Source organism: Coptis chinensis, chromosome 5 (assembly GCF_015680905.1).
Source record: "Coptis chinensis isolate HL-2020 chromosome 5, ASM1568090v1, whole genome shotgun sequence".
In the NCBI taxonomy this organism is placed as follows: domain Eukaryota; kingdom Viridiplantae; phylum Streptophyta; class Magnoliopsida; order Ranunculales; family Ranunculaceae; genus Coptis; species Coptis chinensis.
The window spans coordinates 93,756,592-93,779,734 of record NC_141460.1 but is presented as its reverse complement, the minus strand read 5'-3'; the positions used below and the strand labels follow the sequence as shown (position 1 = coordinate 93,779,734).

The 23,143-nt window shown below is 36.4% G+C and overlaps 1 protein-coding gene and 1 long non-coding RNA gene across 2 annotated transcripts; both read right to left on the bottom strand.

Annotated features, from left to right (window-relative positions):
• Positions 1 to 16,766: 16,766 nt before the first annotated feature.
• Positions 16,767 to 18,293, bottom strand: LOC147500255 (uncharacterized). Its single transcript, XR_015196272.1, has 2 exons — positions 17,400 to 18,293; positions 16,767 to 17,311 (listed from the first exon to the last, which is right to left on the bottom strand). It is a non-coding gene; the product is annotated as an uncharacterized LOC147500255 (long non-coding RNA).
• Positions 18,294 to 18,630: 337 nt separating this feature from the next.
• LOC147500254 (putative 12-oxophytodienoate reductase 11) lies at positions 18,631 to 21,708 on the bottom strand. Its single transcript, XM_086561926.1, has 5 exons — positions 21,542 to 21,708; positions 20,916 to 21,056; positions 19,988 to 20,117; positions 19,617 to 19,794; positions 18,631 to 19,402 (listed from the first exon to the last, which is right to left on the bottom strand). Exons 1-5 carry the CDS (start codon positions 21,610 to 21,612, stop codon positions 18,798 to 18,800), a joined length of 1,125 nt encoding a protein of 374 aa, XP_086418052.1. The 5' UTR covers positions 21,613 to 21,708; the 3' UTR covers positions 18,631 to 18,797.
• Between the last annotated feature and the right edge of the window lie 1,435 nt (positions 21,709 to 23,143).

Below are 23,143 nucleotides of genomic sequence, written 5' to 3'. Positions count from 1 at the left end.
AATTCTTATCACCCCAATCATCTTTAATGATTTCCAATAGACTTTTATTACGCACCTTGGTATATTAATTATCAAGTTCTCCACCTCCACCTATTTTGAAATAAAATATTTCAATGAGAATATGAGACAAATTTATCTATATTGATTATATATATTAAAAGTCTAATGAAATATATATTAGATGAAAATTTTAATCTTCGAGGCAAGGATTAATAAGCAAATTCGAATAATCTATCTATGTTTTATGTAAATATATAAGGGTGGAATTCAAGCTAATCAAGTCGAGCTTCACTATGCTCAAGCTCGGCTTGTTTATTAAGCGCTTTGAAAAAAAACTCAAGCTTGGCTCATATAATATATGAACGAGCCTGAGCCGAGCTTTTAGCTAGCTGAGCCCGAGTAGCTCGATTATTTTACACTACGATGATGCTATTTAAATTTATCGAGCCGAGCTTTATTATAGCTTGTTTGTTAGACAAGCTATAATATAGCATCAAGCTTGGCTCATTAATTAAATGAATGAGCTCGAGCCGAGCCCGAGCCCCTCGGCTCAAATCCCACCCTTATAAATATGAGACAAATCTATCTATATTGATTTTAATCTAATTGTTTTGATTTTATATGAGACAAATGTTGATTACTAATAGATAGAAAATTTGTTTTTTTCTTCGCATTGTATATTTATTAAGAAAATGACTAATTTTATATAGTCATATCAATAAATGAATATTGTGAAATAACAAAAGTAACTCCATATGACTATGCAAGTATGCATGCATATGAGGTTCGGTTTATGCATCTAATAAGGCTTGGTTCCACACTTTCAAACCTCCCCACAAGTGTAAACACAAATAGATCTTTAGTTGGTGGTGTGGTTGGGGCTTTTAGCACCGTCAATAGGGGTGTTAACCACTAGCCATAAGCCCACTTGCATCCCTCCTATTGGGTTATTGGGGGTATGATATGGTGAATATGGATGAATGATAAATAAAAAAAGTTAACAATAAATTAAAAGAGGGTAAAGAAAATGAACATTATCTCGGTGTAGTAGTAATACATGATACAAAGCATAAATGTTAAATACAGCTAGTAGAAATAGAGCAAGGAGGTCTTGAATGATTGAAAAGTACACAATGAATATGCTCTAAAAACAACATATCTAATCGCCAGTGAAAAATATGAATAACACAAAGAAGATAGGGGCCTGATGTCCTAACTGTTTGAGTTCTAAGTTCAGTCCACAGTAACAGAAAAGATTCAATACTTGATGTATGACAAGGAGAACTTTTTGCAGTGCCATGAACCTTCAAAAAGGTAATTAACTCAAGTTTCTATCGCAAGAAACAACTAATGGACCTTAAGGGAGGACGTTACATACGTTAAAACTGTACACTATTTCACTCTATCCTAAAGACTTACAAAATTGAAACATATAGAGAAGTGATAGGTGCAGTACCATATATCACTGGAAAGACAACTGAATATAGTTTTTGGCACATGGAACGGCTTGCACAACCGACCCCTAGAGGGAAAGTTATACTGATTTCATGATTTAACCACAAAACTACCAATTTGTGACTTCTATCCAAAGATATAAGTTACTGAACCAATACATAAGAAGCAAGTGTACTGCCTCATATCACCGGACAGACACTGTAATCTAGTTTCCAACGCAGAGAAACGGCATGCAAAACCGATCTCAAAAGAGGAGGTTATGCCATGATATTCCTATGAGTTGCTATATGAAGCCCTTGTTAGGAGTGATGTTTTTTTTGTCCAAAGGTATAAGTTACTGAACCAAATACATAAGAACCAAGTATACATAGTGACTTATATCACTAGAAAGCCACTGTAATCTAGTTTCCAACGCAAGAAACATCGCGCAAAACTGACCTATAAAAAGGAAGTTATACCCGATTTACTTACTCCACCACAAACTTTCAATTTTCTGACTTCCGTCCAAAGATGTAAGCTACTTAACCAAATGTATATATAAGAACCAAGTGTAGTGCCTCATATCACCAGAAAGACATTGTAATTTAGTTTCCAACGCGACAAACTGCATGCAAAACCGATCTCAAAAGAGGAAGTTGTGCTATGATATTCCTATGAGTTGCTATATGAAGCCCTTATTAGGAGTGCTATTTTTTTTGTATCAAATTGAAGAAGAGTAGAAAAACTAAAGCTATGCCTTGACTCCACTCCTCCTAGCGCCAGGGCAAGGTCACCAATGAAACGTAATATGTGGATTGGGACATGCATGATTAAGAGTTGGTTTGAGATGGTGCTAGGGGTCATGCATTCTAGTTTCTTTAACAAGCACAACATGACAATTTTTATTGGGAATGAGTTGCTATATGAAGTCCTTGTTAGGAGTGCTGTTTTTTTTGTATCAAATTCAAGAACAGTAGCAAAACTGAAGTTATGCCCTGACTCCACTCCTCCTAGTGCCAGGGCAAGGTCACCAATGAAGTGTAATTTGTGGATTGGGACATACACAATTAAGAGTTGGTTTGAGATGGTGCTAGGAGTTATGCATTCTAGTTTCTTTAACAAGCACAAGATGACAATTTTTATTCGGAAGTTTTGTAGCAGTCGTGAAATAAAGCGAAATGTTCCCAATCTATGAAACATAATTAATGACATGAATCAACAAAGACCAGTGTTTTTGCAAGCTTGCAAAGATATGGGACTGAAAGATGGAATGATTGAATGTGTCATCAGAAATGTCAAGTCAGGACTAAGGACCAACTGAAGTGAACTAGCTTGGAGTATCTCAAAGTTTGTTTTTGATGTGGTTCACCATATATTATTTAGAGGTTAAATGTTGGGAGTTGAAGATAGGAAGGTAGACTTTTGGTTTATGACTTGTTTAGTTTCTAGTTGAATGAAGAACATTGAAAGCTTACGTTGTTTGAAGATTGAAATAACACAAAACATTGAAAAAGTGATTGAAATGATAGATTGAAACAAAGAAAAACAAAAGAAGATTGATTGATTGAAATAAAGCAAAATAACAAGATTGAAATGAAGAACAATAAAGTAAAATGACTTGAAAATATAAAAGACTAGAAATTAAATCCTACATGACACTAGATTAAGTCTAGGTGCATTCTTTCTCCCTAACTTTTAGTTTATATATCCCTACTTTATGCTTTTGACTGATTTGCCCTTCTTCATTATATTTGAGTCACCTCATCCTTTACTTTATGCTTTTGTTTTTTTTTCTTTTGCTTTTTGATTTCTTCTTGATTAAGATAGGTTTTGGAGAATGCCATATTTTGTGCTAAGGACCTCCATCTCTGGTATTCTGAGTTGAAGACTTTGACCTTTGACTTTTTCATAGCAGCCTCTGGTCTTCATAATAAGCGTGATTAAGACTGTATGATAGAGCTTTCATGTCTAACTAGTTTTCGAACCCGTCCTACGAACAATTACCATTTAATAATATTATTTTAAAATATAAATTAGAAGTCTTTCATCCTTAAAGATTAAGTTGAACTGCTACATGATTAATCCTGCTTATTGTCATAATCGTCTTTCTATTAGTACTTTCGGACTTTTTAGAGAGAGAGAGAGAGTGTGTGAGTTTGGATTATTTGTTCTCTTGAGTAAGTAAGACTATTTATGTTGGACTTTTGGTAATGAATCCCGTTTGAAATTCCATCTTTATATTTTTTTAGAGACATCTACCATTAGAAGAAAGTCATAATACAATTGGAATTTATGCTAGCTATGCACCTCATGGGTGTACAATTCAAACAATAATGTTCTTCAAGAAACATGGTAAAATCATGAGAAAACAAATGCATTAGTGGTTTGGTTTGTTCCAAAACTTCAAATGAACAATGTGTATGAAAAAGACTTGATATTTTGTTGCATTGGGCCTTCTTGGTTGGTTGGATAGAATAAGCTCAAACCTTAGACATTATAAGTACTATTCAAGCTTCTGATTTTGTTGGTGCTTTGGGATTGATCCAATTTTTCCATCTCGTGAGTGTTTTCCATCAAGCTTCTTATTTCCTGTCTCGTGGTTATTTGAAATTGATCCAATTCTTTTTCATCAAACTTCCGATTTCCCATCTTGTGGGTGTTTTGAAATTGATTCAATTCTTTAACATCAAGCTTCTAAGTTCCCGTTGAAGGCCATCATGTTTTATAGTTGTCACGTCAGGAATGTGAAACTCAACACTGATGGGTCTTCCCTGGGCAACTTGAGTTTGGTGGTGGCAGTACAAAAAAAGAAACCAAGCAAACCAATACTAAAACCACAATATCATTATAAGAAAAAACAATCAGAGATTTCATTCCTTGTCTCCCCAACAAAAACTAAGAAAATTAATTTTGTGTTTGATTAAACAAATCTGAAATATGTAAATAATTTATATCTAACCACTCCATAGTTTTTCTATTGCATCAGTCGCTAGTCGCTACACTCTCCTCCAAATCCACAAATGGTTTATGAACTTGCAATCTAGCCGAAAAACCAAAAAAATGAGAAAGAACAAAAGTCAAAGCAGTAAGGAATTAATCAGAACAATAAACATAAGATTCATGAGATAGCTCAAGAGAGTAAATTCTTATTCCATAGAGTAATTGTGGTGGAAGTTGGCGGGGTTCACGGTTCACCTAAATACGAAAATAAATCCTGAGAATAATGGAGGCGAATTGAAGTTAGCAGGAGAAATACTACTCACTATATGAGAAAATATAGCATGTCTTGCAAATGCAACGCTTACAAAACTCAAAAAACAACAAACCTGTTCTTCTTCTTCAGAGTAGTCTTAACTCATAAAGTTTTAAGCACTAAAGAGTGGTGGCAACTCACCTAGATGCGCAAAAAAACATCAAAGCAAAGAATATATGGAGATTAATCAAACTGGTATGATATGTCTCAAGTTTATCGCAACAAAACCTAGCAATTTAATATTGAAATATAATTTAGCCAAAAAATCTTTAAAAAGATTGACGATGAGAGAAAAACCAGTTTTGATTGCCAAACTCACGTTGGAGATCGAGGAAGAAGATAGCAGAAGATGTGCTAGCTCCTTGGTTTTTGTTGGGGGTTTAATGCGCATAGTGTTAGCGAGAGATAGAAATCAATTATTCAGTTTTTCATCCTTGGATACTTTTGAAATCATTGAGCAACATTACAACTGGAACCTTTGACATGGCCTGACAATCTAGCCCTTTGATAAATTATATAAGGGAGACTCATAATGTTTAAAAACTAATAGGGGTACATGGCTTCTATTTCATATTAATCACAACTTCACAGTATATATAATTGGATTCATCAATCAGTCTACCTCATTGTCAATGACACCAATTGAGTACACGGGGTGTATTCTCCACATATAAAACGATGGGTTCTCCACAAATAAAAGGCTAACATGCTGCTAAGGCTACATAATTGAAACAAAATGAAGTAATAATTTAAGTTATACCAAACGTGGACTGGAATTAGGTGAGTCACACAACCTAATGTGCTACAAATAATGGAATACAAAATACTATATCTTGGCTATCATATAACTATCTTCCTATCATACACCAAACATGGACCATTGTAAAAGCAGTCACTAACAACAAATCAAACCAATCGACTTTAGACCCTAAAGCAAGAAAAAAGAGATTGCAGATAGATGGCCGGTACTGAACAAAATAAACAAATAAAAGGATCCTTGCAGTCGTGAATTTGATCCTACAACCTTGCCCATGAACTAACTTTATATTGTTGTTTCAATAAGGAAAAAAAAATTGCTAGCATCAAAACGCGTAAAATTATTTTTTACTAAAACAAACAAAAAATACAATGATAAACAAAATTCTTAAAAAGCAAGTCATGCACCATATTTGCATATAGAAAGGGCATAACGGATTAAATAATTTCATAAATTCAAGAGCAGTTAACCAACTCGGTCATGGAAAAGCTCATAAGTAGTTCAATGGCCAAATATCTTGCAATGGTGAAGTATGTCAGCTTATATAGTGATGCAAGGCAAAATAGTGTAAACTAAACAGAGTGTGTGAATGGAATTATAAGTCTGGCCATTGAAGAATTTAATTGCTTTGCCCTTTGTTTCGACCCCCACCTACGTGGCAAACGTCCATTGGTAGGAGTCTCCACTTTATTCGTTTAATCGACAGGGCTAAAGCCCAATTCGCAATATCATGGATCAATGTACAGGCCCATTAACTCATGTGGCTAAGGCTGAACCTTAGCCACATGGCTTGCCACTAATGTACGTTGATTTATGTCCAGATTCATTTCTTATCAAAAAGATAATTATCAGTTGAAAGTTATAGTCTATCACAATTACTCAAGCTACAAGATTACTTGAGCTACAAGGACTCTCTACTCTACCTATATAAATACCAAACTATTTTTCATACAGAACTACGTTCTTGAGACTTGATCCCACTGATAATTTGGGTACGTAGGCAACCGCAAGGTACAGTCTCATCATTCCCCCGATCACCATCATTTTTCTAATTACTTTTCTACGTTCTTCGTCTTTTTCATCAACACTTGGTGTTTTGATCATATTTGGTCGAAACATAATTGGCGCCGTCTGCGGTTCTTATACTACACCCTCGATCACGTTCTGCGAAAAGTTATGACGATACCGAAGAGCTCAAGGTCCCGATGTGATTCTTACTGACGATCATCCACGAACATGATGGTCAAGGACAACTTGGCGGCAAAGATAATACCTTCAAATATTGTCGTTCCACCAATGCCAAATTATTCAGCGTGGAGGTTATTGTTTCGACGATTCTCCGATTATCCGATCACGGATAATGTAAGTCATATGTCTCGAGAAGCACTTCTTCAAAAGTTAAAGACTGTCCGCAAACAGAATAATTACTACAGGCGTCATCTTAAACGACGCGCTCCACTCGTAGATGATGTTGTATCTGTCACACCACAACGTCACACACGCCAACGACATAATAGTGTGTGGGATCGTTTAAGTGGTGAGGATGAGATTCGCAATATTCGCAACAGCCATCAACAAGTTAAGAGTAATGGGCGACGAATTCCCGACCTCCGCCGAAAATCCCCACCCACTTGGTCACGCGTTCTCGGTAGGCAAAGTCTTGCTCATAATCGTCCGGATCGCACCCCACGGTCCTACAAATTTTCGGCAAGTCCCGGAATTCAAATGGTGAACGAATAATGATCGCGACTCATGATCGTAACCATCGGTATGGTGAAACACTTCAACAACGCTTCGTTCTTATCATTCGAGCATTATCGTCTCGAAAAGCCCAACGTACCATCCACAATCATCTCGACACGAAACGATGAATCTTCGTCGTTTTCTTCTCGTCTGTTAAGCCCCATAGCGCCATCGTGACTATGATCATGATCCAACAGATACGGATCTAATGACTCCTCAACGCGTGTCGAGAAATGATTAAAAAGCTCTTACGGACAAATGATCCTTTTGAATCGACACTAGAAAATCTGGCGGTTGAAGATGGTATTTTGGACAAATTTTCTCTCGCCCAAAGGGCTACTCATAACAAAGACTTCAAACAACGAGTTTGATCAATATGATGATGTCGAGGGTTGCCCTATGCTTCATGTGATTAATTTCACAAACAAACCGGTTTTATCGGGAGGTGATGATGCTTTAAAATGCAAACTTTTCCCTCTACATTATTAAGGGGAAGCGTTGGTATGGTTTAGCGAATTACCTCCGCGTTCTATTCGTCGATTCAAGGACTTAACTGAAAAGTTTTCAAGGCGTTTTCATCATAATCTCAAACGTCCAAATGGAGTCCGAGTTCTTTTCAACATCAAGCAACAACGTGAGGAAACTCTCCGTAGTTTTATCGGCGTTTCCGCCAGCTGCGGTGAGATTTACGAGCAATCCGATCTAATGGTGGTTTACGCTTTTAAAGAAGCTATCTTGTTTGATAAAGATGGGTTATACAACTCTCTTTGTTCGATATTCCATCTTCCCGACGTCGTTATACCAAACCGAAGTTCAACAATTTATCAATGTTGAAGACGACCGCGGTACGCTTTCGAACTTCTCGTGACAAAGATAATAAAGGAAAGGATTTCAATGATCAGCTTAAATAAAACGAAGAATCCGACTTTTGATCAACAAAGAACCCAAATGGAAGCCTTCAGATAAGAAAGAAGACTCCACGAAAGCGGATTTGGAAAGCCTTTTATTGATTTTGAATTAACTCCGCTTAATACCAAATATCGCGGTAGTTTACGACAAAATCAAGGATAAGAGTCTCTTTCACTCCGCCATTTCCTTTGCGGCGACGACACTAAATCAACTTCGTGATAAATCATTATGGTGCAAATTTCATAATGATTATGGTCATGAGACGGAGAATTGTCGGTCTTTTGCGGGGAAGAATTGAAAAGCTTGTGCGAATGGGAAGCTTGATCAATATGTGCGAAGAAAGTAACAACTCAAGCTTTAACTATCAACGATCATCACAATGTCATTAAGGTTGGACATGCCATCATTGATTCATTGTCCAATACTCGAAAAACCGCTTCGTCGCTCTAAAGTCAAATATCCGTCTAATTTGTGCGAAGTTAACGGGATCAATTTAAGTGGAAGGTTTTCGCATCGAGACTATTGAAGATGAACCATTATGTTTCACTGACCAAGATCTAATGGGTGTGCATGTTCCTCATTATGATGTTTTGTCGATAATCTGCGTATATCGGTTTTGTATCGTGTACAACGTATAATGATCGACACCGGTAGTTCAAATAAGCGTCATGTTTTCTCGGTGTTATCGCAAAGTATTCCTTTTATTGATAACTTGGTCACCCCCCTGAAAATCGCCTATCGTTGGTTTTGATGGTACCGCTACTCATTGCGTTGGAAAGGTGTCTCTCCCGGTCACTCTTATGCGAAGGAAGTCAATATTGATTTCTTATTGATGGATTGTAAATCCCCACAATGTCATCCTTGGTCGAGATTGATTCATTATATGGAAGCCGTCGTCTCAACATATCATCAAGCCATCAAGTTCCCATTCAATAAAAGAGTCCAGAAGGTCTTGCGCGATCAACCGGCATCTCTAATTTGCCACGACAATGTTCTCGATGATTATAAGAAGTCCGAAGTTGTTGGACTAACTATTCGAGTTCCAACGCCAAAAATAGCAATTACAAAGATCCGGACCTTCGGTTTACTCTGCCAAATAGAAATGTTGAAGGACCCCGACATCGATCCACTTTTAGAAGTTCAAATTGGCCAACTCCACAAGAGACTACTTTTATTTCAAAATTCTAACTTCCGAAGAGGAGAGACAAGAGCTTATTTTGTTATTGCGGAAGAATAATCATGTGTTTGCTTGGCGAATAGAGCAAATGCCTGGTATAGATCCTTCGGTGGCTTGTCATAAACTCGACATTGATCCTAATGCAAAACCAGTTCGACAAAAGCCCCGAAGGATGGCCCCCGATAGAAAGATTAAAGTGAAAGACGAAATCGACCGTCTCTTGTCCATTAACTTTATAAGGCCCGTGACTTATCCAACATGGATGTCAAATGTTGTCGCATTGCCTAAAAAAGAACGGCAAATTACGTGTTTGTATCGATTTCACAAATCTCAATAAGGCTTGTCCGGTTCATCCATATCCATTGCCTCGTATATCTGAAATGGTCGATGCAACATCTGGTTTTCAGCGTTTGTCTTTTTTGGATGCTTATTCTGGTTATCATCGATTCCGTTATTCATTGAGGACCAAGAGTTCATCTTTGCATTCATTACGCACCAAGGCATTTCTTCGTTACCGTGTAATGCCTTTCGGTCTGAAAAACGCCGGAGCCACATATCAAAAAGCTAGTCAACACTATTTTTCCTCGACCTACTTGGAAAGACAATCGAAGCATACATCGACGACATGGTTGTCAAATCTACAGAAGCACCTGATCATCTTACGGATTTGCAAGCTGTTTTCGACAGACTCTCCAATGTCAACATGCGTTTGAATCCGGCTAAGTGTTCTTTCGGTTTATCATCTGGTAAATTCTTAGGATACATGATGACTAGACGCGGAATTGAAGCAAATCCGGATCAGATTCGAGCTGTCCTTGAAATGCCTTCTCCGACGTCAAAGAAAGAAATTCAACGACTTACAGGACGCTTGGCTGCCCTAAATCGATTTATCTCTCGGTATTCTGATCGATGCCGCCCTTTTTCCAAACATTGAAAGACGCGATCAATTTGGGCCGGAGGACTGTGAACTTGCATTTCGTCATTTGAAAGCATACTTAGTCCAACCTCCAGTTCTTGCCACCCAAAGAACGGGCAGGGCAGCTATAGGTTCAGTATTTAGCCGCCATCGATCATGCCGTAAGTGCCGCCTTATTTGTCAACGGCGATGGAAGGGCGCCCTATATTCTTTGTTAGCAAGACTCTTACAAATGCTGAAACAAGATATTCTCGAGTGGAGAAAATCGCATTGGCCCTTTAGATCAAATTAGCATTAAACTGACAACATCCTGCTTCTTTATACAGTAAAGGCATAAGCTCTTTTGCATTTTTGAATCCAGTCGGGTTTGCCATCTACCAAACTGGTTCCATTGTCCTGAAGTAATGCTCCTGCTTTTGCTAGCGTGTCCACTGTAAAGTTAACTTCTCTCCAAATGGAAGAGATCTTGAACTTTACCAATTGACCTTTGCAATTCATCCACCTAGGTAGCAACATCCATGGTAGTTTATCCATATTGAAGGCTAAAGCAGTTGCTTCTAAATCGATCAGTTTCTACCCAAATATGCCGCCAACCCTTAGTCAAGGCACATTCTACTCCTTCAAGAACTGCAAGACATTTAGCTCTATAGTTCGATCTAAGACTAATGTTTTTCCAAAGCGAGAACTTGAGAAAACACCTTGTTATTCAAATAGTCCTAGCTAAATAGGAATATAGAATGCAGAATCAACTTATTTTTTGGTTTTTAGTCATGGGTTTAGCTTTCCTTTTTCAAGTTCAACTATCACTTGCAAAACATTGGGTTAAAGGGGTGGTATCTTCACCGCCAGAAGCTAAGATTTTATGATGAGCGTAGTGAAAAGGGGTTTATAGAGAAAGAGAACACCACCATTTATATGTATATTCCCCCAAACCCAAAGAATAATAAGGACAAATATCTATATATTCGATTTCTTGTTTAAAAGAATGAAGGGTCAAATAAGAGAAAAAAACATAGTACCTCGATCGTCCTCGTTCTTTCCCATTCCAATGGATTGTTAGAAGAATAAATGAAGTATTGGTTGGAGACATTCATTAGTAGAGTCCGACTCATACTGATGATTCAAACTAAAAAATAGAGAATAAACCCATTAGTTAATAACACTTGATCAAATACAACATCACTAATAAAAACCAATCAAAACATTTTAGAAAAATTAATAAATAATAACAAAAAGTCTACTATCATTCTATAGTTGAAACTGGATTCCTTAGTATAAGAAAGGCAAGGAATGTATGCACTCATGTTCAAATGTGAGTAGTTGGGTTGTAAATAATATATATATACACCCAAAGGTTTCTTGATCTTTGTATATTAGAATTTACCAAAAACAAACTTTAAAATTCAGGTAATACTAACAATGAGAGTCCGTGAGCACAGAGAACAAACAACTAAGTAAACTTCATGTCCGCAATCACAACTGATCTCCCCAAGTTTGTAATTTACGTGGTCATTTGATCGCCATAACATCTGTATAGATACAGTTCTCTTCGTTCCCATGAACTATTCATATTAATTTGAGATATTAATTTTCTACATTCAAAATGATAGGTGATCTCTTTTTCTGCCACTTTACTTTAACATGCCATTAAGGATCTCCATGATCAGAAATTGGATTCATGTTTTGCCTTATAGTGATCATCAAATGATTCTAATTCTCTAGCAGACATCAAATTTAACTCCTTTCTCATCCGGTCACCCCTTTACAACCCAACAGTTTACGTAGACATTGAGTGATCTCTTTGACGTTTGACTGAAGCAAGTATCTGCAATGGAGGAACAACTTGAGTAACCTATAGCTTAATATCATCTTCATTATGACATTATCGTACTCATAGGAACTCTGCAACATTGACCCTAGTTATAACAGAATCCCAACAATTCCTATGATCATATAGGGATTAGATACAAAGGTTTCTAATTTAAGATATTCTATCAGACATTGAAATGTCCTAAATAATATGAGATTCCAATGCCTAGGTTGTTTGATTGCTCTTATGACTTACCAAACAAAAAATGAATGCTCTAATGTATTCGGTAAGCTTGCATGCACCTCCTGACATGGGCTGAAGGTTTAGTTAATCATGAATTTAACTTCAAGTGTTGATTCTTTAAATACATTTTCAAAGACAATTTGTGGGTATTAAATGATTTGCAATTGGGAGTATCTATAAATTATGAGGTCTGAGTGTGGAAAAAATTGTAATGGTAAAGTTTGTGTGTCGGTTTGTGCAAATCCTTCGCATGAACTATTAATCTTTTGTTTCTTATGTTTCCAACTATAATTGTGAAATTTACATCAAGTGTGCTTAGGATTATGCTTTTCTACAGCTAAAATTTGTGGTTTCCATTAATTATGACAATTTTTACAGTAAATCTTTCCTCTGATATTCTATCATTTCTACATATTAAATATTTTGGTTCTTTTACAGGTGAGGAGAGTCCAATATCAATCCAAAACAGATGTGAAAGACAAAGCATATGTAAAGCCTAATGGGCATGTCTATGGGTTGAGTATTGGGAAGACTTAATTTATATGCTTATCAATTCTACTAACTTTATAATGGCTTGAGTATCAAGTCTTCTTTACTTTGATTTCTCGATCAACAATTAATTGGTTTTGGGAAATTCATCTCTTACAACTAACAATTAAAATATGAATTCGAGGGTTTTGGAAAATTAAACTTTGGGAATAAGAAGTATTATTACAACAAAAAATTAACTAAAAAAATAAAGACAATGATAACAGTATGGAAATAATATGAAAAAGAAATTGAAGCGAGAGAATCTCTAGGGTTGTTTTTAATTTTAGTCGTTGTGTGTGTGTGTGTGTGTGTCGTGTGTTTTGGTGAATGGGTCGTGGGTTTTTGGCAGGTTTAGGGCTTTTCAGTCTATGTTGGAGACATGTATCGCAATTTTTCTCTCCTCTTTCAAGTTGAGATTTAATAAGTAAGATTCCACCTGTGAGAACCTTACGATAAATTTAGGGTGTAACAACGCTGTCTACCAAAACAAAGAAAAATTCACTAAACCCTGGATATTCTAATACTTCTACAAAATCAGCTCGTCCATGCATTCACATGGTGTTTGAAGTTCATTTGTGAGCCAATAGTTTTATGATTATGCAATCCTTTTTTGGGGCAATTTAAAATAATAATATGGAACTCACTCTTCCTTTGGAACAATGGGCATAAACGCGTAAAAATGGCGATGAATTGCTATCAGTATCAAGGACTCCTTTGCCCATAAGCTGATGCCACATCAGTGCACTGAACATAATAAATCCATCAACAGAAGAAGGACATTAGAATTAGAGTATCACTCAAGTATATATATATGTCGTTTCAATCTCAATGAAAATTTTCTTGCCTGTAATAATCAGGATTGGGAACAAACGTTGTCATGTTGAGGAGACCATAGTTCCCACCAATTAAAGTCTGTCTACAGTATACTTTAGTATTGTACTTGGGTGCCATCTCCAATTGAGACGGTAATAACATGCATGTGGAATAGTCTACACAAAGAACACGCCTGGTAATGTGTTGAGAATTCTCTAATTAATAAAAACAAATATGAACTACTCAACCAATTTACTGTAATTGAATGAGCAGAAAATAACTTAATGAGTTTGGGAAAAAATAAAACCGGACATTGTAACAACTTGCTAACATGTTGTTATTCAATAATCTTGTTGAACATAATGTAACCTAATTGCCATCATCATAATTCTTAACCATCATCTAACCGTATCCACTAATTATAGAAATCAACCATCCACTGGATGGGATAAACCCGAATTATTTATACTAATGAGCAAAGAAAAAAATAATTGTAAAAGCAAGGAAGAACTCATCAAGTTTGTAAGAGGATGCAAGAACTTACAATAAGGAATCCGTATATATGTTGGTGTTAGCTTTGGAATATCCACCACGTTATCTGCTGAGAATAGAGATCCCAAAACTAATGAGCAAAGAAAAAGAAATATTGAAAAAGCAAGGAAGAACTCATCAAGTCTAAGCCCTAAACCGTATGAACCCTCACTTTGCGTTACATACAATTTGCACTTTATGTGTGCAAATACGCTCTATGCACTTACCCCATTCTTTTACAACCCCCATACATAGTTAAGACAGTACACAATAAGACGGTAGTCTAGCTAATACAACCTCCACTTACTGATACAAACACAGTAATTGATTCAGGCACATGTAAATAATTCATAATATTGCAAACATAGCACCATTTAGAAAAAGAATAATAAACCATGTCCCCCAAACCATTACTTAATCTTTAAGCTATCAACGACATACACACAATAAGTAATGACCATAAATAAGGCACACATTACCAATTAACAAAACATAACAAATGGAACTAAAGACATCACCTATCAATCTAAAATAAAATTCTCTAATTATTGGAGCTAAATCGTAGCTTTCACAATTCCAAACTCTTCAGTAGACATTCAAAGATTAAGAAAGAATAGGCATCACAGATATCAATGAACCTGAACAGTATTTACTCCAAGAAGAATAAATTCAGCTGCGTCGCTACCAGTCTCCACTCCACTCCACCAATACCAAAAAGATAATAATGCTTGTCGTCAAATTTAGATTTCATCATTTGTGCAATGTTCATCACTTTTGCAAGTGCAATAGGATGAACAGCCTTGCAGGAATAGCCTACAGGTGTGGAGTAGTTGTACATAGTAGCAGCAAAATTTTAGAAACTTGGTAATTGGTTTACGCCTATTTAGATTTGTAACTTTGATCAAGTAACCAATATTTGACGTAATCACCAAAACCAACGTCAGAAATTTATGGTATGAATTAGGGGTGACTTCGGATCGGATCGGATCGGATTAACCTCCTTCGGAATTTTTCCAAATTTTTTTCGGAACCTAATATGCTAGCCAAATCCGATCCAATTTTTTTTCGGATTCAAAATATATTTCCAATTTGAACTTTCGAAATTTCGAATAACTCGGAAATTTCGGAATACTTGGTAAATTTTCAAAGATCTCTTTACTTTCAATTATTTTTGGAATATCATACGCCAATGTTCATTGTAGGGAGAGAAAACCATGTCCACAACACCAATGTACCAACAACAATACGCACTTGCTTACTGAGAAAACCCATTTTCATTGAAACAAGTGATCCAAGAAAAAAACGAAAAAAGAACCTGCAGCCACCAATAGCAAGCATTGTATTCTGTTGAGGTCTGGGTATTTGTAATGTTTCAATCTTTTTTTGTGTGTGGAAATTGAAGCGTGAAGTGTCTGTATAAATAATGGATTATGATCTTGGACTCTAAGTAGTTTTATATAATATTCTATCTATTAGAATTTGGCTTTTGGATTGGTCTGGAAATCATTGTATGACTTAATGACATTTTTTTTCATATCATTGTTGTTATGGCAGACGGTGTAATGACAGTAGAGTGGTCCAATTCCAGTGGGAAAGTAGCGGCTAGGTTATGTTTTTGTTTTGTTTTTTGAAGTAAAAAATTAGAAAATGAATGAACGGTCGAGATCTAATCAAATGGATAGTGAGAGAAGTATATATTTTCGGAATAAATTAGAAATAATATCGGAAATTTCGGAATTTTCGGATCGGATCGGATTTTAGAATTATATCCAAATCCGATCCAATTTTTTTTCAGAATTTTCGGAAATCGGAAAATCGGCCCATGAAAACTACACCCAGAGCCAGACCAATTTCGGGTTGGATTTCGGAAAAATCGGAAATTCGGCAAAAAGGGACACCCCTAGTATGAATGAATTCTCTCAAGGACTTGAATGTATTGCCCGCACAAACTTTCATGGGCCAACTATGCCATGTTGGGCCTTTTTATGCTGGACTAACTTGGAAGCCTAATCCACTAACAAACAACCATGCAAAAACTCTTCAAGCTCAATTGATTCGTCCAAATATCCTATTTTACCAAGAGCACGACATAGTTTTAATTCAAAGCTAGTATATTTTAGATCAAGCTTACAGAGGGAATTTTGCACAGGCAAACCCAAGCACAATTGCACAACCTTCAATGTCCATTTTTTAGCTGGAAGCAGATCATATGCGTAGAAGAATTGCTTATTGCACATTTGCACTACTGTCTAATATGAACTGGATTGGCTTTAAGAATTTGATTCCAGGTGTAACTTACCATTCTCATCTGAAAAAAAAAAAAAACTTGCCATTCTCCAAGTTAAAGCTCTGAAAGTTAGAAGAAACTTCAGAAAGCACCTAACTTTTCCAGCTAACCTGAGTTGCATCCCCAGAATCCCATATAAACTGTTTTCTGTCAATAAAGAAAACTTTTCAAGCAACTTGCTTTACAACATATAGACAGTAGCTTATGTAGAAATATTTTGCACAGTAATATTTCTCTGATGAATGTAAAACTTAATGGAAGGGCATAGGTACTAACAACATAGGTGAAGGACTAATTAACCATGACAAATAACTTTTTAGTATGAAGATAACCAATTTGACCCTATAAAAGCAATTCGGATAGAGGCGAAACGAATGACAAAATGTTATTGGTTGCTGCATCATTGTTAAACATACCTAGCCAAACTAAAAAAGTAAGCAATCCTCGAAATTGCATGTTCTTAGAGCATCAGATGATGAACCAGTTTACCAGGAAAAAGGAAAAAAAATTGCAGCAGTATAACACTATCTGGTACAGACATGAATGTAATTATTTTGGGTTACAATCCATGCTAAAATGTGAGCCATTTGAAAATGTGGGGATGGGGCTTATATGAGTCGTCACCAGCTGATATCTCTACTTCTGTTGAAACTCTTGTTAGTTTCATTAGTTTCTCACTAAAACCAATTCTTCCGGCTTCAGTCATTTCTTTTAAATAGCAGATATTCATTCTCTCTATGGCGTTACCATTCTCAAACAAATGCCTCAAAAGTCTAAATTCACTCTCTGTTCCTTGAAATGACTCGATTTTAAGTAATTTAAGATGATCGAATGTATGCACAGAGTATAACTCCTGTGGTTGCCAATATTCCTTTTCCATGAGTGTATCTTGCATTGTATCTCACATCTGCAGTTGAAAAAAATAAATAAAATGAGCTAAACCGCAATTCTCCTCATAATGGTATATGTAAAATTTATAAAATTTCTAGTATTACCAGGACATAGATACCAAGAGTCTGCAGATTAGGAGTTCTTTTTAATAAGATGATAACAGCTTGAACTTGGTTTTCAATGGGAAGCATATGAAGGTGGAGATGCTTCAAAGTAGAATATGTAGGCAGACAAACTGGGGTTTCAATTTGAGGTCAGCAACTCTCTTTGCGGATCCAAACCTAACAACTGGAGCTCTAGTCATTGCATCTCTCAACAACACGAATCGCTTTACAACCCCTGTTAGTGCTGGCCACCAAACAGCCTTCTGTGGTAGCCATTGGGACAGAATACTCTGTTCTATTGAGCAACAAAGGCCCAGTAATCCCTACTGGAATTTGAACATAACCAACAGGCATTTCACAGCACTGCCCCAAAATGGATTCGTAATCGAACCCATCTAATGGCAATCCAATAAGAGATTTCCCAGTCACTCTCTGCAGAGCTTCTTGGCGAATGGATGCCGCTCGCTTGCAGTCCCCGAGCTTTGATTCAAGCGAGTAAGACGGGGTAGTGCCTGAAACCACTGAATCAATAATTCCCTCCTCATCGTCGTCTTCGGATGAATGAGTGAATGTTTTTGGAGGAGGAATCAACGATGGGCGAAGACGGGTGATGAATCTGTCTTCTTCTTCTTCGATGGGGCGAAGAGGAATTAAGGACTGGACGAAATCGATGCCGAAGAAGCTGAGGAGATAGATGAAGGAAGCGATGAGAGAAAGGATGGCGGTGATTTCAGAGAAAGTGAGGACGTGGAGATGAGTTGAAGTACGGATCTTGAATGAGTGAGCGGAGAAGAAAGAGGGTCTGGGGTTTTCATTTTACTTTCGTGCGATGTGCGACTCTTCTTTAGTTTTTGCAGATTTTTTCTCCTGATTTATCGTTATCGTAATTAGTATGGACACATGGACACTCTAGTAGCTTTCTCAATTGAGGAGGGGAGAGCTATAATATATATATAGAGATAGAGATGTATTGAGTATAAATCGCCGAAAAACCTTAGCAAAGTTGAGAAGCCTGAATTCAGTCATACAAGTAACAGTAGATATGCACGCTTTTTCAAGTTTCTTGCAGGACCATTCATTCCACAAAATGAATTGTTACATCGTCGTTGGAGATGGAAGGAACATCGTATCAACATCTTAAAGTAAAATGAAAAGACACAAACACGAACACCATCTTTCTGAGGCTCTTGTAAGCTAAAATTTCTCAGCACTATTGTACTAATTGAATGTGTTTCAGGTCTTAAAAGAGACTTGTAAACTGGATTTGAAAATCTGCAAGTAGTGTTCGCCATTGCAATCATATAAATTTATTCAACCCCACCAACATGAGTTGATAATGAAGTTAAAGGTACTTCCAATGACAAAAGGCGTACCAATACTACTACATTTGTTACATTTTCAACTGGAAACATCGGTACTAGATTCCAGAAATGGGTAGTCAACATAACCGCGAACAGGATCAGATATGTAAAAAGTCTCTCGGTCATATTTGTTGAGAGGTGCGCCAAGCTCAAATCTACTCGGTAGATCAGGATTGGCTAAGAACCACCTGCCATAAGCAACAAGATCTGCATAATTCTCAGCAATTGCTTTGTTACCATCTTCCCTCTCATATCCACCAGCAACAATGAAAGTACCCTTGAAAGCCTTTCTCATTGGCAGAAGACTATGAGGAGTTTCGAATTTCTCTCCGGCCAACTTCATTCTTGGTTCGACCATATGGCAGTAAAGAATGTCATATTTGTTTAGTGATTTAGCCATGTAAAGTCCAAGAGCTTCTGGGTCTGAGTCACCTGACTCCATATAACTAGCGTAAGGGGAGAGCCTTATTCCAACTCTATCAGCTCCGATCTCATTGACTAGTGCTTCCACAATTTCCAGAGGGAACCGACACCGATTTTCAAGAGTGCCACCATATTCGTCTGTTCGGTCATTGACATGATCTTTCATGAACTGATCAATTAGGTAGGCATGTGCGCCATGGATCTCCACCCCATCAAAACCTGCATTAACTTGTTTGAAAATGATCAGTACAATATTCTGACAATAAACAGAAGTATATTGGTGTTGAGTGCAAATGCCACATGTGTTGAAGCCATGGGCCATTTAAGGTGTCAAAGTCGACTTGCACAAGCAAACAGATAAGGGTAATGTAGACATAGGTAGCACCTTACGATGTGCCAGTGTGTAAGAGTGTATTGAGGAAAGTGGTATTACCAGCTTCTATAGCATTCCTAGCAGCGATCCTGAAATCGTTTACAATTTGAGGAATTTCTTCTGTTTTTAACCGCCGAGGAGGCGAAAATTCTGCTTCATCAATACCATTGGATAGTTTTTGAGGCGTCAGTGACTTGTCAGTAGAAGATATTGGAGCTTGTCCATTAGGCTGAAAACCCGTAGAAGAAAACCTTAAGAGCCAAAGAAATGGTTGAACACTAGACGAGAAAAAAAACAAATCATCTCCAGTTTTAAGATCCTTAAATAGGCATGTTCCATCCACTAAACAATTTTCTTATGTTTTTTCAACTCATCGCAGATGAAGAAAATATGAACATAGTAGTTTACGTTTGACAAATACAAATCATACCAGTATTTGAAACCCTTCCTGCATGCCAAATCTGGCAAAAGAAGATACCACCCTTTCCATGGACAGCATCTACAATGGGTTTCCAAGCTTCTACCTGCTCCTTTGTCCAAATACCAGGCATATCTGGATACCTAATAAATTAAGTCGCAATAAGTAAACTGTCATGCAATTCTGACACACCATCTATAAGCAAAACAAACGTAGATCGCGACCATTTCAATTTTCAAGATCGATGCTTAGTGCAGATGAGCTTTTCAGGACCAAACTTCGTCTCCACGTCCATTAGCAGGGGTACTACTTTAGCATCTTCCCCCAACATACGTTCGAAGCAGTGCTTATATATTTTTCTATATAGAAAATTAATAAGCCTTGCTTGACCTAATGCAAATAATTTCAGAACATATCTGGAATTGAGAAAATCCGGTTGTCGCTGGTAATAAAACACAGTGCAAAATAATGAAATGACGACAGTGCCATTTCCAACAAAATTTGCAGCCATGACTGGCTGCAAAGTCCCATGGTGTATCTCTATATCATTCCTGATTTCATTCACAACGGGAGCTTCTAGCATAAACAGCCAGATTAGCTCTAATCACTTTTATAGAATCATAGTGTTGGTTTTACGTAACACTTAGCTCATCCACATTTTTCATCTCCAGCATCTTTTGATTGATACCAAGTGCACCTAGGACCAAGGTGCAATGTGGTCCACTAGGACCTTGTACCATACCTAGTTACTAAAATACCATCTTCCCGAGCATCCTACAAACATACTGATAGTTTATGAGGAATTTGAAATTGATACGGAGCTGGATTCATGACCAATAAGTTACGAAACGGAGATCTTAAGTGAAATCGATTTGAATTGAAGTAAATAACCTTCAATAGAAAATGGTAACAGAGGCATTAGTAGATGGCGAAGTTATTACCCTTGAGCAGTATCAGAAACCCCAGCGGCTTCAGCTATAAGAAGTCCTCCATTGGTGGTTCGTTGAGAGTAATACAAAATTGCATGTGGTTGAGGGACATTTCCGTAAGATCTCTGTCTAGTCAATGGTGCCAAAACAACTCTACAACAATAGAAACAGAACAACTAACATTTCTTAGCATCTAATTTACAACAATAGGGACATATATTATCTTAACACGTAAACAAACTCAAAATCGTTAGGATATTTATAAGTTTTGGATTAGGCTAATTTTTTGTAGATATAATCTCATAACTATTCTAAACATTCTCACAAATAATCAAAAAAATCAAAAAATTCCGAACTTACCAAATGTAGTTAAAAATTTACAAAATTTGGCTAATTGTAGACCGTTCATTTTCACCATTTTTTATACTATAATTGGCAAGTTTAGAAATTTTTGATTTTTTTTATTATTTGTGACAATGTTTAGAATAGTTAGAAAATCACATATACAAAAAATTAACCTAATCCAAAACTTATAAATGCCCTGACGATTTTGAGTTTGTTTACGTGATAAGTCCCCTATAACCCCCTCCTATGATAAATATGTTGTGTATAAGAGAGAAAAGACGGTAGAATTATACCTGTGAGATAATTGGAACTTGCCCATCTTGTAACGAATAAGAAGAGGGATTGTTTGTTCAGCAGTACCCATTGTCTTTCTTTCTTTTATTTTCTTTGTTTGTTCAGTTTTCAATCAGCAATTCATCCACCAGGTGACCAGTTTTATAGCTAAATTAGTGTGCGCCACACTTCATGCAACATTGGAAAGTTAGACAAATCAAAATCAAGAAAGTGATTGGATTTGTAAGCACGCCCACTTGTTTTAAGGGAGTTGAGTTTTATATTTTAAATTAAATTCAATGAACTTGGACGGTGATATTTGTTACGTGCGGAATGTGGAAACGTACAATTGGACAAAAAAATTGAATGTGGTGACGAAAATGAGAAATCAAATTAATCAAAATACTTGTCAATGGAATGCAAATAACCAATAGAAATGGAGACGAGATTTATATGGTTTAGCGTTAGAATACAAAAATCTTTGCCTACTCATTTCTATTAATAATGTGGGGCGATTTTCTTACCTTGTCACTCAAGTTATTATAGGCCCTTTTAGCCTTGCTAGGAAGAATCGCTTAGTGAGGACCCTAGGTTATGCATTTATCTCATATGGCATTTATCTAGGTACATGTAAAGACCAAGAGCTTCTAGCTCTACTCTATCAGCTCCAATCTTATTGACAATGTTGGGCCTATAGATCTCACTAGCATCGATATTGTCCCCCAGTGCCGGCTCAACCCTTAGTCGAGTTAGGCGGCAACCTAAGGCCTCAAATTTGGAAGGCCTCATATTTTCTAATTTATCCACATATTTGTTTATTATTACCTAATTTTATAAAGAAAAAAACACCAAAAAAGGATATGATAGTTAATTTGTTTATAAATGGGTTTTCTATCCACGCACTAAATTTCAGAGTGAATTAATATGGAGTGTATACAATCTAATAGTCCACCGCACAAATGACATCTCGATGTATTAATATGAATCCAATGGCTACAAGTGCGTAGTAATTTCAGTTTTTGTAGGAGTGTGCTCATTTAATCAAATTGTTTCATTGGAAGAATAAAAACAAATGGAAAATTCCATGTTTAATGAAAGAATCTCTACATTCTATGCATTTTTCTTCTTCTTAATTAAAATGTCTTAATTAAAGAAATTGTCATTACACTTCTCTCATTAAATCTTTCTCTCTCACTTGTTCTATTTCACCAATTTCAAGTTTAACCATTTGTCAATTTCATTTTTGAGTTCTAAATGATTAATCATCAATTCATCATCTAATACTCACAGTTTTTGTGAAATTTGATTTTTTTTTTAATATGAATCTATTATTTTATTTATTTATAGTTTTGATGTTTATTTGGTTACGTTCTTGTCGTTTTTTCGTTCAATTTGAGTCATGACACTAGATTTTCGCTCTTAATTTATAATAAAATTGTGAATATATAGTAAATTTTGCTCTTAATTTATAATAAAATTGTGAATATATAGTGAATTTTTTTTGTGATTATAGATAGCCTAGGAAATAAAGGCCTCGCCTATGGCCACATTTTGGCTTGATCGAGTCACGGCCCTGTTGTCCCCATTTAACCATGGACTGGATCAAGGTGTGGGGTTTTCTT